The sequence below is a fragment of the Doryrhamphus excisus genome, linkage group LG3, assembly GCF_037039965.1.
Source record: "Doryrhamphus excisus strain RoL-2023G ecotype Guam linkage group LG3, RoL_Dexc_Guam_v1.1, whole genome shotgun sequence".
NCBI lineage: Eukaryota > Metazoa > Chordata > Actinopteri > Syngnathiformes > Syngnathidae > Doryrhamphus > Doryrhamphus excisus.
The window spans coordinates 9138020-9155150 of record NC_136359.1 but is presented as its reverse complement, the minus strand read 5'-3'; the positions used below and the strand labels follow the sequence as shown (position 1 = coordinate 9155150).

The following is a 17131-nucleotide window of genomic DNA, read 5'->3' as shown; positions in this document are numbered from 1 at the left end:
AGGTGCCAATCTAGTCTGTGTAAACAGTACAGACTTCAGGATGGGCCATGGTTAAATCTACTCTCATCCACATGAAACAAAGCACACATCAATAAGAGAGCCGGTCAAAATGCATCCAAAGCCACAGGTAAAAGGTACGATTTGTAGCAACCTCACTAATTGGATGCTGTCCAACCATACATTGGAATAGTTGACATTTTTCTCCCAGTGAAATAATGAATGAAGTCATTCAGATGCAATAAAACCAAAATTGGCAATGTTATAAATGTGTGATTTTCAAACTTTTTCCATTAAATACCACCCAAAAATATTTAGCTTTGTAAGTACCACCATGTTTGCTTCCTCTACCAGTAATCATGGTTTGTGGGCCGCGGGCAACAGCGTTTGTTTGTAACATAACATCTAACATTTTGGGATGTCTGGAACAGATTAATTGGATTCACATTATTTTCTATGGGAAAACTTGCTTTGGTTACAGTCTGTTGTGGTTTAAGTTAGACGAACTAATGACGCTAACCAAGGCACACATGTATAAGTTGCACTGGACAAGTCACGTTTATTTGGAAATCACAAAATTCAATACCAAGAAAAGACATTTAATCTGGAAAGGAAAGAACTGCAACAACAGGCGTTGGTGTCTGGTATGTTAACGGAGTACATTAACAGTTATTCAGCTACACAATAGTATAAAAAAATACATGGGAAGGTGAATAGGCTAAATTAATATAAAGTGCTCAAGCTAAAATTAGTATGCGGATCAAAAGATCCGCTGTGGCGACTCCGAAATCAGGAAAAAGCAGAAAGAAACAAAAACATAAAAAGCAAGCTCCTGATTTCAATCCATATTAGTTGTTGTCACAAGCCTATGCAGCAGCTCCTCTTGGTGCTCATGTTCACTCCTTGGTTTAAATTATATATATTAGACATATAGACACTTATATATGTATACATGTATATAGACACATATAGTAGACACAGATATACAGTATGTTGCATCTGATTGGAAATCAAAGGAACAAAAAAAGTTATAGTCTGGAAAATATGGTAATTTGTTCCTAAAGGTCAGAAGCAAATGGAAAAGTAGAACTAATCACCAAAGCAATTAATAACAGAGATTGAACATGAATGTATTTTGTAGGTACTATTGTTAAAAAAATCTGTTTATATCCTGCTTCAGAATAAGCCTCTTTAACCCATACTGCATTGATAAAGTTAAGACCTCTTGCAGCAATTTCCATTAGCTTTCTAAAACTCGTCTTCAAATAATTCTTAAAAGGAGAAGCATTAGCCGTGTCTTTGTTCGTTGAGTGGCAACTGACCCTGGCCTCATGCCATGAGGGCCGCCATCCCAGTACTTCAACATCAGAAGTCTCGTGTCATCTGGGTTCCGCACCACGGATCCAGCCTCCTGCAGTCCCACATGCTATCTCTCACTCAAAAACCCATTATGCCACAGCTAACATTTTTTCCCAACGCCTATTTAACTAGCACAAGCATAACTGCCGTTGGCAAGAATTCATTTAAAGAGGAAGCAAGTAAGCCATTAGTACAGTATATGAAATATTATTTTTTCCTGTGGATGAAGCTACTTTAATAACTATAAAATGCACTCAAGGTTATCACACTTGATGCAATCACGGGAGAATCACATTTTATGCAGAGAGAAAGTGGAAGATCCCATTCTGTATACGATAGTTGACGTTTAAAGGTTAATTAAACAGCAGCGGCATTGAAGAGAAAAATATTTTTTGTTTTCCAATGGTTGTGAAAAGCTTTGGTCAGAACAGTAAGGTTATATCATTAAGGCTTTAAGTACCTAAAGTCGTCCATGTCTTGGTCGGACCCGAACAGCCCCTCAATTCCCTCGCCACACACGCCGCCAGCCTATCCCTCTTTCGTTGTCGCTCTCAGCACCGCCCCCGCCTATGGCAAATCAGTCCCTGAGGGTGTGCTGTCCTCTTTAGCACGCAGCAGTCCTTCCCCTGTTACAATGGGCCTCCTGACACTGCTCTATGCTGCCAGGATCCACGGGTAGACCCGAACAAAAGCCGCAAGATCGATCACCTTCAACCTGAAAGCCGCATCACGTGTACCCCCCCAACCGTTCTCCATGATGAGTAGATATGCAGATCGATACTGAAATCGGTAGCTCAGATACAATGTTTCTTCTAATTTTTCTCTTGTCTGAGCATGCACACAAATTACCTGAGCATTCTTTGGACCTCTGTGAGTGCCATCACACATGCACACTTGGAGTATTATACCAGTCCAAAACCTGAGAACTTGTGTCTAAGTGGGTTGAAAAGGTCAGCAAGGTGTATTTCACAAAGTAGCTTGTGCTTGTGTTTGTAAGCACAATAAATGTCTTCTGAACGCAGACAGGAAGTGACGTTGGACATTCAGAGTAGAATTTGAGCTGAATTTAGCTCAATTACGACCACAACACTAGCCCGTGTTGTTATTATATTCTGATTAATAATGGAGTTTTTGTTATTGTGCCTGTTGTGAAATAATTTAAAGGGAACCTTTCATCATTCATTCATTTTCCACCGCTTATCCTCACAAGGGTCACGGGGGTGCTGGAGCCTATCCCAGCTGTCTTCGGGCGAGAGGCAGGGTACACCCTAGACTGGTGGCCAGCCAATCACAGGGCACATATAGACAAACAACCATTCACACTCAGTCATACCTATGGACAATTTGGAGTCGCCAATTAACCTAGCATGTTTTTGGAATGTGGGAGGAAACCGGAGTACCCGGAGAAAACCCACGCATGCACGGGGAGAACATGCAAAGTCCACACAGAGATGCCCCAGGGTGGGATTGAACTCGGGTCTCCTAGCTGGGAGGTTTGCGCACTAACCACTCGTCCGCCGTGCAGTCCTAAAGAGAACCTATTATGCATTTTTTTTTACCCTTTGTTTTGAGTTGTGGACTCCTACAGAGCAACTACACACAACATTTATGATTTTGCAGAATCTGCACCTTGGATTTGTGCGTCCCGCCAAAATGGTCTGTTTTAATTTTCACTTCAGATATTTCACTTCATGTTCACACAAACTGCCCCGTGTGAGATGTCTTGAAATGCTACAACATCAAAAGCAAACATTTGAGAGCGCCTCTTCTCTCAAGTGGAGCAAACAATACTGGCAGATGATAGATTGTTGCACAATATAGACCCTTGACACATACTGTACGTACAGATTATGATGATCTTGAATCAAAGCCTGCAGATCAGAGGCAGGCAAGTGCCAGTCTTTCCTGTTGTATAGGTTACTGACAATGGTAGACCCATTTAAGCATCACATTTGTCCATGCACACACACACAGGCAGATTTGCAGCAGCCCGGGTCACTGTGAAGAGTATGTGCTCGCAGGTGTCTTCATCATCACAAATCAGACTCGCTAGCATCAGGTCAGACGTGGTCATCCCAGAGGGCCTTTGTACACATCAACCAGCTCTTTGAATGTCAGAAAGTGCATTACCATCGATCGCATGAAAGAGGACACTGTTTCCTGCCGCAGTATCATGTTAAAAGGCGCTGCCTGTTAAATAAAAGCCAAGGTGTAAAGTTGAATAAAGCTGGTGGGGTGGATTGCTTTAGAAGGTTAAATGTCAAAATGGGATGGTGTTGGTTAATTAAACAGATTTTGGGGAGCTCATTAAAGCGTTGTTTTCAGTTCCTGACATAATGCGTGACGGTGTATTAAATAAAATCAAAATTAGCCCCGCGCTTCTCTCACCACCCTCCCACTCCTTTGGGTTGATATCTTTCCCACCCAGCTGGCCTCCCTGGAGGCAGTCTGTATCCTTATGATGCACAACACTTGGCATATATATCCCCTGGTTATCGAGCAGCGAGCGAAGCAAAGCAACCTCTTCACATGATTGATGAGCAAATGGGATTTTAATTCAGTTACTCAGCCGTCACCCCATGGCCATATCTTCATGTCAGCCTCCTCTTTTTTTGGAAGCTTACTCTTGCTGAGAAACACTGAGGCACTTGAAGTAATTTCTTTATACAGACAGTTGTGTTGATGAAGTTTTATTGTATATCCTCTCTGATCATTTTCATGTAGAATTTGATACTTGACTAACAAGGGTAGCCGCTCTTATTTGAAATGTGCACAAAGCCCTTTTTAAAAGACCTTTTCCTCCTGAAATAGGTAGAGAAGTGCTTATCTTTTCCTCTCCCCAACCTCAAATGTACTCATACTTCCAGGTGAAACAATATCAGTGATGTTGACACTCTGCAAATATTGTTGTTTGTCCATCTGTTTTAATATTTTGTTGAAGCATGTTAGGTTTTACTGAGAGTAGGCTGTCAGTGTTGCCTTGGCAATATTGCCATGCAAAAACGCTCAGAATGTGTAAGATGTGTGTCAGAAGGGTGTCTCTGGTGTATAGCCACCCTTTAACTCACTTCAAACATTTTGATTTATATAGCGGTCTGGGTCATTCCAAAACTTAAAAATTGAATCTCTTTTGCAAAGAAGAGTGGGCAAAGATGTCAAGATGGTCCCTGCTGATAGACTCCTACCCAAAAAGCTCCAAAACAAAGTATTTTTAGGGTGTACGTCCATCCATTCATACATTTTTCATGCAGCTTATTCGAATTAGGTTCGCAGGGGTATGCCGGAGCCTATCCCAGCTGTCTTTCGGCAAGGGGCGGGGTCCACCCTGGACTGGTTGCCAGCCAATCACAGGGCACATATAGACAAACAACCATTCACACACATTCATACCTATGGACAATTTGGAGTCACCAATTAACCTAGCATGTTTTTGGAATGTGGGAGGAAACCGGAGTACCCGGAGAAAAGCTACTCACAAGGAGAACATGACAAAATTTTAGTGGTTTTGAAACTGTGACTTTTTCATGCTCTGATGTAATGTGAAACCAGTAACCATTCAACCATTCGTTATAGTTTGGCACCATCCTTTCTTATTTTACTAACATTCACAGGTGTTCTATTGGTGCAGATAGATTTACTTTGGTTTTCTCAGGCTTTGACATGCCCTCAGTTGACATTTATGTCCGACTAGCACAAAAATGTAATTTCACATTGGAGACAAATGCCATTTAAAACGAAAGCGAAATCGTCTTTACAGCTATGCAGCTTGTCCAGTTAAGATAAACTTACGGCACACTGCAACATTAATTTCTCCACTGGAAATACATTTCAACAAGGGCCATATTAAAAGTTACCGTATAGAGTTTTGCAACATAGTTTTTGCTGGTGGTTGGGGACCCCTGCTTTAGAGTAGTCACTGTATTGCATCTATGGATAATTGTTCTACATTCAAGCATGGTGGTGGTAGCATCACAGGCTGCACGAGTGCAGTTCATTCATCACAATCACACATAAATAAACACAAATATCATCTGTATTTATCCTCTAATTACAGGGTAAGATGGTGAAGGGAATGGGTGGAGCCATGGATTTGGTGGCCAGTGCTGGAACCAAGGTGGTGGTCACCATGGAGCATTCGGCAAAGGTTTGTGTTTGAGGATTTGTTCTGCTATTTGGAATTCAGGATACCATTTAACTTTGAGCAGTGCACTCATGAATATGTGTGTTCTGACTGAATAATGGCAACTCTAAATGGTTTGCTTAATGGCTGTTAAGCAGGAAGGTCGTGTTTGCTGCTCATTCAGATGATTTAAATACTACAATTGGAGTCAAGTGTTGGAAGTTGGTAAGAGCCGATTCGTCGGAGTGGTGTTGCCCACTTTGACTTTGACTTCCAAGTCATCGTGATGCAAGGGCAGCCAAACATCCTGAGCAAGCATGATGAACTGTGCTTGTCGCAGCCTATCTGGCGCCCAGCTAAGGTCCAGATGGTGCAGCAGGTGAACGTGAATTCACGGCCCTCAAGCGTGATGTCATTCATAATGCAGGGTGTGTGGGTTGCATGACATGTGCTTCTTAGAAAGCATTTGATGCTTAAAGATGAAGCGCGGGTAAACTCAGATTGACGTGCTTTGGCTACCCAGGGAATAAAATATGGCCGCGTGGCTTCACATTTTACAATGAAAATCACATCCATTAAAGGATTGTTGCACTTAAACGGGAACTGTACTTTTTGGGGAATTTTACCCATCATTCAAAATCTTTATGTGAAACATGAACACACATTTCTTTCCCTTTTCTGTGCATTCTGGCGGTAGAAAACAAGTTTATGAGCTATGGGAAATACCTATTTTGATGCAAAAACTCAAAAAACCATGAAACCATTATTAAACCATTATATTATTGTAGCAGCTAACATGGAAAAACTATTTTTATCTTACAGACTGCTGTTGCTGCTGCTGTTGAAGGAACTAGCATAAGTATGTGTATCAATGCGCCTCGAAATTAAGTTCCGATAGTGTTTTAAATCATCGAAATATGGCAAGTAACAATGATCTCAGTGTGTATATCAAACGATGCAGCGTTAGAGGTTATTTTTTAGAGGGCTTCATAGTCAAAATAGGTGTGCCCCAATGACAGCATTGTAAGCTAGCTCAAATTAACTTGTTTTCTTGTGTAATAATTTACGTAAAAAGGAAAGAAATATGTGTTCATGTTTCGCATAAGGATTGTGAATGATGGGCAAAATTGCCAAAAAAAAGGGCAATTCACCTTTAATGGATACATTCATTTGCTAACCACATGCTCAGTTTGTCTTATAAACTTGCGATTTATCTCTTTTAGGGGGGTAAACACAAGATATTGGACAAGTGCCTCCTCCCTCTCACGGGCAAGCAGTGTGTGGATCGGATCATCACAGAAAAGGTGCGTATATGTTTGACTTTTTTTTTATTGCTTGGATGCACAGCTTTCGTCTTTTCCATTTGCTGGCTTCTCATGGTTTCTCACGGTTTCTCCTTAGCACTGTCGCTAACCAAAGACATGTATTTGTTTACGGAGCAGGCGCATTCCACAAGGGATCTCTATTCTATATGAACACTAATGAACTCCAATTGTAGACAAGTGACATGTCAGCCATGTTTTAACATAACATGGCCGACATCAGGAATTTCTGTTTATCAGGAGACGCTATACACAGAATGCTCTCTGCAGACTGAAATCTGAATAAAAGTACAGCTCTCAAGTTGAACAGACATACAGTATGTGGGTAAAGTCTTGCACATGTATATTTACCCATGCCACAAATAGCAGGCTGTCAAGTTGAAGTAAACCTGTTCTCAGGAAAGTATATACGTAACTGCTGTCAGAATCATCATCTTGCATTGCTCATCCAAACTGACTGCAATGTTATGATCTAAGCTCGATATCAAGCTGTACGGTACAGTACTCCTCCATCAAGTAGTCTGACCATTCAATGTGTCCTGTGTCCATTGCATACTATCAATGGCGCTACATTTTTTTGTACAATTTCTCACAAATTTTGGATACATTGCAGATACTGTATGGTTAATACGATTATAAATATAATCAAGCCTTTATCGGTTCAATGTAATTGTAGCATAATTCCATTTTCCATCGGTGTAATAAGCAATTTATGACTGATGCAGCTGTGATTACATGTGAAATGAAATGACACCCACAATAAAACAATCTTGTGGCACCTGAATGATCGCTATGATGCAACAGGGCTGGACGGAAATGACTTTGATTCAATCAGCATTAATTGTCTCTTTTTGGAGGCTGGGTTATTATTATTGATTTTGTTTTAGTGTTTTCATTTTCACCCTCGGGCTTGGCTCGTCCTATAATGTCATTTGTTGACAGATGACCTCCCTGCATTAAGGCCTCCTGCTAAATATGACTTCAATATTATTGTCCTATTAAGGCTGTGTTCTTGTAGTTTGATACTCTGGTTCTGATCATTCATTCATTCATTTTCTATACCGCTTATCCTCACGAGTGAATTTCACTGTTCACTCGAATGTTTTTTCTAACATATTAGGTAATAAATCATGCTGTTTCATGGTTGAATACGGCCTATTAATAGTATTTTTTTAAATGCATATTTAAGCAAATGGTATTTTTTCCTTGAATGAAGCATTCAAGTGGAGGCTTTTATTTGATGAAGTGTGACAGATACAGCAATGAAACAGACTTCACAATGAAAAAAGTACTTTGTGCAGTTCCATTTTTGGCTCTTTTACAGTTTGTGCTTCTTGTGTAAGTCTGCAGAATCTTTGTCCAAAGATAAGTCAGGAAAGTCCACACTAATTCCTTCCAATAACAGAAGTAGTAACAACACAATGCAGTAATGTCACAATAATAATGAAACTATGAGATGCCTTAAGAGCTCAGAGCTGCTGGAGTTTGTGAATCCTCATCTTCTCCAGTCCCGTGTGATGTGTAGCCACCAACATTTCTCAGCAAGCAGTTTTCTTGCCATAAAGGTTAAATCACTTTCTCCTACCCCAGTCAGCATGGTGCTGTCTCTTTGCTACCTTTCTTATTTCATCTCCTGCTGCTTTCTCGGCCCCACAAACCACGTCAGACATTTATTTCAAATTCTCTTAAGGTTTTATGCAGTCTTTCCTGGGGTGCTGTTTTTTCCTTGTCGGAGGTCATGGAAGAAATGTATTTAACTCACTCAATCTCAGCCATTTTTCAAAAGCCATCCCTCTCGGTACCAGCCATTTTTGATGTGGACAGATTTTTCAATGCACATAGAATATTGTATTCTAGGGCTTTAAAGACATGGCATATACAGTGCATCCGGAAAGTATTCACAGCGCTTCACTTTTTCTACATTTTGTCATGTTACAGCCTGATTCGAAATTGTATTAAATTAATCTCTTACCTCAAAATTCTACACAAAATACTCCATTATGACAATGTGAAAAAAGTTTTTTTTGACATCTTGAATTTATTAAAAATAGAAAACAAAAAAATCACATTTACATACGTAAGTATTCACAGCCTTTGCTTAATACTTTGTTGATCCACCTTTGGCAGCAATTACAGCCTCAAGTCTTTTTGAATATGATCCCACAAGTTTAGCACACCTATCTTTAGGCAGTTTTGCCCATTCTTCTTTGCAATAAGTCTCAAGCTCCATCAGGTTGGATGGGAGACGTCTGTGCACAGCCATTTTCAGATCTCTCCAGAGATGTTCGATCAGATTCAAGTCTGGACTCTGGCTGGGCCACTCCAGGACATTCACGGAGTGGTTCTGAAGCCAATCTTTTGAGATCTTGGCTGTGTGCTTCGGGTCGTTGTCATTTTTCAGCAGGACAACGACCCGAAGCACACAGCCAAGATCTCAAAAGATTGGCTTCAGAACCACTCCGTGAATGCATTCATTTTTCCTTCTATCCTGACTAGTCTGCCAGTTCCTGCTGCTGAAAAACATCCCCACAGCATGATGCTGCCACCACCATGCTTCACTGTAGGGATGGTATTGGCCTGGTGATGAGCAGTGCCTGGTTTCCTCCAAACATGGCGCCTGGCATTCACACCAAAGAGTTCAATCTTTGTCTCATCAGACCAGAGAATTTTGTTTCTCATGGTCTGAGAGTCATTCAGGTGCTTTTTGGCAAATTCCAGACGGGCTGCCATGTTCCTTTTACTAAGGAGTGGCTTTCGTCTGGCCACTCTACCATACAGGCCTGATTGGTGGATTGCTGCAGAGATGGTTGTCCTTCTGGAAGGCTCTCCTCTCTCCACAGAGGAACGCTGGAGCTCTGACAGAGTGACCATCGGGGCCTTGGTCACCTCCCTGACTAAGGCCCTTCTTCCCCGATCGCTCAGTTTAGAAGGCCGGCCAGCTCTAGGAAGAGTCCTGGTGGTTCCAAACGTCTTCCATTTACGAATAATGGAGGCCACTGTGCTCATTGGGACCTTCAAAGCAGCAGAAATTTTTCTGTATCCTTCCCCAGATTTGTGCCTCAAGACAATCCTGTCTCGCAGGTCTACAGACAGTTCTTTTGACTTCATGCTTGGTGTTTGTGCTCTGACATGCACAGTCAACTGTGGGACCTTATATAGACAGTTATTATATTTCCAAATCATGTCCAATCAACTGAATTTACTGCAGGTGGACTCCAATTAGGCTGTAGAAAGATCTCAAGGATGATCAGTGGAAAAAAGATGCACCTGAGCTCAATTTTGAGCTTCATGGCAAAGGCTGTGAATACTTATGTAAATGTGATTTTTTTGTTTTCTATTTTTAATAAATTCAAAACATGTCAAAAAAAACCTTTTTTCACATTGTCATAATGGAGCATTTTGTGTAGAATTTTGAGGTAAGAGATTAAATTAATTCAGTTTGGAATGAGGCTGTAACATGACAAAATGTAGAAAAAGTGAAGCGCTGTGAATACTTTCCGGATGCACTGTACTGTACAATAAAAAGATTAGACTCCCATCTTTCATCAGAACAAATACTTTGTTTCTATCTTTTGCTGTTCTTTAGTAATGAGCAGTGGAACATAGATAAGTTGCAGCAAATATAACAATTTTAACTATTTACAATTTTCAATTCCAACCTCGGCCATCTCTGTGTGGAGTTTGCATGTTCTCCCCATGCATGTGTGAGTTTTCTCCGGGTACTCCGGCTTCCTCCCACATTCCAAAAACATGCTAGGTTAATTGGCGACTCCAAATTGTCCATAGGTATGAATGTGTGTGTGAATGGCTGTTTGTCTATATGTGCCCTGTGATTGGCTGGCGACCAGTCCAGGGTGTGTCCCGCCTCTCGCCCGAAGACAGCTGGGATAGGCTCCAGCACCCCACGACCCTTGTGAGGATAAGCGGTAGAAAATGAATGAATGAATATTTGGGACTGAACTGTGTGTCTAAACGCGTTTCACTTACTGATTGCTGTGAAGCATGCATTTCTATGTGAAAGTTGCAGACAGAGTTCTTATAAAATGCACTTCTCCCACCTTGTGGCCATTTATTCGGGCTTAAAACTGTACCAAACATGCTCTCTTCTATTGTGGAGTTACGTCATCACCTCTGTTTGCTTCTAGCGCAAAAAACGGTATAACTACAGTATATGTTAGGTAGCAAATGAGTTCCAGCGTCAAACTGTCACCATCACATAATTTTATGAAACCGTACGGGCAATGTTTGGTACCATTTTAGCATCAATTGTCATGAAAGTGTAAGAAGTTCACTACTGAATTGTGTACTCATCTGTAACATTGAGCATGACTGACAATTTGAGATCTTGTTTTGGCAGGGGAGTCTCCGCACGTAATGACTAAATGCACCTGACTTGGTGCACCGTTCATCTTCCCATTCATTTTTGCCTATTTATTGTTGTTTTAGCCACATTGTACTGAGCAGCCACGACAGAGATGGTGTGGACTGCTTTCCGACCTCACAGTATTTTTTATTTGCTCTTTTCCAGTTGACATGACTTTTTTTGTCCCACTGCTTTTATTCCACATTTTGCATTCTCAGAGGAATTTGAATTTTGACTCTATAATTATTCACTTCACTTTACCTTAACTGTTTTTTTTCATTTCCTCTTTAAAAAAGGCTTATCTTTATAGTGAGGACCGGTGAGAGTGCGAGTGAGCGCTTTTCAAAATTACTGACACATGATTGTCAGCTTGTTTGGCTCTTGAATGCTGAGTACTTCTTTTTTGGCAGCAATGTGAGAAGACCATTTTTTTCACACACACACCTCTCCCCCCAGCTCTCAGCTGACGTCAGTTCAACCAACTGTAAACATTTTACATTTCATAAAGTGCAGGTTTTTACTTAGCACAAATACTGTATATGAAATTTTCAATGCTGTATACTGAGGTTGTGGTTTTTGCACTGGCATAGATATCAATAATGCCTGGGCATTCGTTAAATAGTTAGGAAGTGACAAGAAGCAGGGTGGACACATTAGAAAGTTCAATGTAGTTCCTGTAATGACATATAATAGTACAATGATCCTCGACTAATATTGAACTGTGCACTCAAGACTGAACAAAGGGATTTTTTCATAGACAAAACAATATATGGACATCATATTTTGACATCAAAAAGTTTTCTGAAATCACATATGTAATCAGCACTTGGTGTTGACTTTTTGCCTCAGTGATCTTAAACTGAGTAGGGATTTGACATAGAGAAATTATCTCCATAAGTAAGTCCAACCAATAACGTTGCGTCACATTTTGGGAGGTAATCGCCAGCGGAAACGGCCCGAATGCTATCAGCAGTAGGAAATGAAAGCCTACTAACACGATGGCAAACGATTCCTTTAATGAGTCTCGTAATGCTTATTATCTCCTTGCTCATATCTGAGCTCAGCTCACAAATGGGCCCTTGGTCACGCTGTATAAAGGGTGCTATCTTAAAATGAGAGCCAATAACATGTTGCCTTTTGTGTTTACTGCTTGCTACGGTTAGATTACTTGTATAGGCTACATATTGTTGCCATTTGAAGCCACTGACAAGATAAAACATGAACTTTTTGACCCTGACGCTTCTGCAATGACACAGGCAAAATCTCTGTGTTGTAACATCTCGGGTGTTTGGGGAAAGAATACAAATACAAACGTACAAACAAATGAAGCAGAATGAATTACTGTTACAACTGTTTAGACGAAATGATTACCTGTAGCTTTTCCAGCAATGGCAGCAATTATCACTCCAGCAATTAAATAGGAATTCTCTCTTTGTACTACAATGAGTTTGGATTTTCTTGAAATCTACTGCTTAAAAAGCATGAACCTGGGAATAAATATTCCACTGTTATAAATGCTGCTGACCAGCAGTGCGAAGTAAGATTATAAAATAAACCATAATATTTATGGTCATTACATAAGTAGTTTAAAGGGGACCTATTATGCTTTTTCCAATTTTCTGACCTATAAATGTAGTTAGAATGTTGTATTCTCGTATTAAACCATGCCAACGTTTCAAATAATGAGGTTTGCATATTTGGAAGTTTGGGATGTTCAAAAGGTGTGGTAAAACCACCCCTTTGTGATGTCACAGAGGGGCGGAGTTCCATATATAGGCATAGCTGTAAGCCAAACAACCTCTCTTCTTTCACCCAAGCTCTGCTCCTCTGTTAACGTTACGGGGAAAGACACATTTGTTTACAATTCCTAAAGATGCCACCATCAGGTAGTTGGATTGGTTTGAATTCCTGATTCCCTACCAGCAAAAGAAATGCATTTTCATCTGTCCAGAAACCAGAAGTTCTTGTAAGCACTCAGGATTCTGACCAACCGCAGCGGTATGGGTGTGCCTGGATGTGGTCCGTAGGTGGAATACATTAAAACAAGACAGTTTTTGCCGGAAGCACGAAATCCAAAGCATTCCATCAGATTAGGTGCAGATTCTGGAAGAACTAGAAAGCCTTCTCTGCTGGTTTATTGTGTATAGCTATCTATAGGACTCCACAATTCAAAACAAAGGGTCGGTAAATGGGCATAATAGGTCTCCTTTAAGCATATCTGCTTATGTTTATGCCACCAACTTTCACAAACTAATCTCTAAGTACCAAAGTGAACGTTTCAGAGACAAGAATAATCTCGTTTTCCATCATGGTCTCATCTCTTCATCCTGAGCACTTTACGTTAAAGGTTTAAGTAATTTTTGATGCTCTTGTCATGCATTGATTATTGTTTGCTAGATGATGATTTTGGGTCACATTAAGAGATCAGTGCTTATTTTCTGCTTATCCTCACGTTGCCTGTGACGTTCCATCTGTCTTGCTATTTTGGAGTGAGATGTCAGCCTGCTGCCTCGTTGTGTGCACGTGCACGCTTGTCGATCTAATGAGCTGATCGGTGACAGGAGTTGTGTGGATGGGGGCCTCGGCCTGTCAGTCCCTGCTGGGACAAGGAACAGGAACGGGTTCAGTTTGTCTTCTCCGATGCAGTCAAGTTTATTATGACGGCCCTGCACAATACATACTTCATGTTAAATGGGATTTAGAAGGATGCTGTGGACATTTTGGGGGGCTGTTTTTTGGTGCATTTCAAATGTTGTTGGTGTTCGACTGGGATTATAATTGGAAATACATAAGCTGGACCAAATACGGTTGGGTCCTAAAAAGCAGATTTTATGCGTCATACTTTGTTCACACTTGACTGTGTACTCTTTATTTTGCCTTTAATTATGTTCAGTCGAGCTCGTTTAACAGGGTGGGAATTTTTTTCCAACTGTGAAATAATATCTGAGTAATATGAGTCAGTTAAACAATGTATTCTATTTGGAGGGAATACAAGCAGTGGTAATGCCAGTGCTGGTGAGAACGGTCAGCCAACCAGCCAAGGTCTATCGAGGTGTCAGCGGTCTCTAAATTAAAACTGTGCAAAAATGCGCATGCATATGTGAGACAATTAAAAACAACAGGTGAAAAATGTTTGAGTGTTATATCTCTCTGATATGAACAAGCGCACATAGTTTGAAGTACTTGATGTGGAAAATAGAGTGAAAAAGATTCTAGAACTGATGTTAGTTCAGCAGATTTGAAACACATGTATTCTGTATTTTTTTAAAGATGTTGCAACTCCTCAAATGTCTTCTGATGTCCGCTTCTCATTTTGAAAATGCTGCTACATGGGAAAAAAAACATTCTGGGAATCCACACTTAAAACACAAAACACAAGAAAAGATAACTGACAATTAACAAGGAACACAAAATACATCAAATTCCTAAACAAGCTTGGATCAAAGTCATTTTGTCAGAAAATAAGGTGCTTTCTTGATGTTATAAATAATTAGATGCCACTGTCTTCATCATAAAACCTTTATTAGAAGTATAGGTAATATTTTAAGTAAGACGTTTAACCACTGGGAAATAAAAAAATAACAAAACCTTAACTTTGATAACAAGCAAGTCTGCTTACTTCACTTAACTTAGTTTCCTCTCTGGAGCATCCAGCTTTGGATGTTCCCTAAATTACAGGCCCTCCTCAAGGAAATAATCAGATTTAATCAGAATGGTCAAAGATTTACACTCCCTGGGGCACAATGAATCTATTCTTCCTGATGTAACCCTGGCCTGTAATTGAACCCATGCTACCAAGAAATCCGAAATGGGGCACCACTATATCACCAGGGATTCAGCTTCATGTAACTCTTTCGATTTTCTGTTTGTTTAGTTCATAAATTATTTAAGACAATAATGATCCTTGTTGCTTTGTCTCCTTGTCATAATTTAATTAATGACCTTTTTATGTTTCTGTTAATTGCTTAATACTATGTCACACACAGGCTGCACAGGGGCTTAGTCTTGAGCATGTTGACCTCACAGAGATCAAGGGTTTGAATATCCATTTGGGCATCCCTGTGTGGCGTTGGCAGAGATAGAGGATGTGTGTGGCGCGCACACACACACACACACACACAGAATTCTGCCACCCTTTTTCACCATGGCTGACCTCATGTTAGTCTGTTTCCTCTTGGGATTGATTTCTTTTTGAAGAGCCTGCAGGTCACCTTGATAATTGAGGCCCTGGGCATCCTTGTCTGTGACCCATTCCTCGTCAAGTACATCTATTAAGCAAAATACTCTGGCTTTTTTCTTCTTCTTCTTTTTTTTAAATCTTATCACCCGCCCACATTATTTTTCTTCTTTTCTCCTTAACGCCTGTTCCTCCTCTCTCAGGCCGTGTTTGATGTGCATAAGACAACAGGTCTTACCCTGATAGAAGTGTGGGAGGGACTCACTCCAGACGACATCAAGGGGTGTACTGGTGCAGATTTTGAGGTGAGTGGTGTGACTTTTTAATGAATTGTTTTTAAAGGTCCCATGTTATTATTTTTCAACCGCTGCAAACCACATGATGCTAGGTTAGTAAGTAAGTTAAGTAAGTAAGTTTTATTTATATAGCACCTTTCTCAGACAAAAGTCACAAAGTGCTTCACAAAAGGCAAAACACAGGGTTAAAATACACATAAAAAATACAATAAAACAATGTACAATAAAAATAGACATAAAACAGTACATAAAAACAGTATACAATAAAATAGACTAAATAAATATATGATGGTCATAATACCCTAAATCTACTGAGCTGGGTATGCCTGCAAAAACAAGTGAGTTTTAAGGTTACTCTTAAATGCATCGACAGAGTCAAGCGAACGCAGGGAGGGTGGAAGGTCATTCCAGAGCCTCGGCGCAACAACCTGAAAAGATAGGTCTCCTCGGGTCCTAAAACGACTACGAGGGACCATGAGTAAATTTTGATCTAACGATCTCAGCCTCCGAGAGGGGGTATAGGGACGCAACAAGTTAGACTATTTTCTAACAAAAACAAAATGATCATGCTTACAACTCCCTTGTCTGTAGCTGACTGACAAATAGGTGGCAGAGCTTTATTTTAAGATGTGTAGCAAGGCCTGTTTTTTTTTTTTATTATGTTTTTACAAAGATGTCTTCCATGAATGGTGGGCACATACAATATCGGCATTTCCGGACCGGTATAACCTGCACCCACTAAATTTAAGTAGAAACAAGAATTGTACCCGAGTCTATAATACGCAGGTGTCCATGTTGTCACACAGGATTTTTAGTACACAGAAAGATTTTTTAAACCACTTTAAACCTTTAAACAAGTGCTTCTAAGATGGCTACTTAAGCAGTAGCCTACCAGAAAAGTAATTCAACACCATCGTTATCCTCGTCCAGGCAACTAAAACTAATTCTTCTTTAGCGTCAAAATTGAACACCCTCAAAATTCCTTCATCACACACATCAGTCTCTCTGTCTCAGTTGTTGTTGCTCTGTGTCACATTTAATTATGCCATTAGCTTGAGCTGTCCTCTTCATTACACATTAGTCCAGCCTTTAAAAACTCATCAGTGAATGGTGATAGTGGATTTTTTGACACACTATAAAGAAAGACACACTATAAACCTTGCAATTCCACCTGCACTTGATGCTCCCAGTTGATCAGATTCACTTAAGATTTGTCAGATCAAAACACAAACGCTGCATAATACTTTAAAATGTGAATTAAGAGTCAGGCAGTCGTCCAATTCACCACTTCTTGAATGTTTGCTGTAAGCATCATGGGAAGTGTCATTCTTTTAGCCATAAATTTGCCTCATCTGTGTAAGCTGCAGGGTTCAAAGCATGCTTTAAAAAAGAAAAAAAGTAGCGGAAATTACGGATGTAGGGGTGGGTCACAGGTCATGTCTTGTCAACGAGGAAAGTGAGATGATTGATGTTTCTCCCAGGCGTACACACTACTTT

At 40.3% G+C, this 17131-nt stretch overlaps 1 protein-coding gene across 1 annotated transcript in view; it reads left to right on the top strand.

Moving 5' to 3' along the window:
- oxct1a (3-oxoacid CoA transferase 1a) overlaps positions 1-17131 on the top strand; it is a 46006-nt gene that overhangs the window by 26843 nt on the left and 2032 nt on the right. Inside the window, exons 14-16 of the mRNA XM_078789600.1 lie at positions 5411-5500; positions 6700-6780; positions 15542-15643. Coding sequence (XP_078645726.1) covers positions 5411-5500; positions 6700-6780; positions 15542-15643 — 273 coding nt within the window. The remainder of the gene's footprint in view (positions 1-5410; positions 5501-6699; positions 6781-15541; positions 15644-17131) is intronic.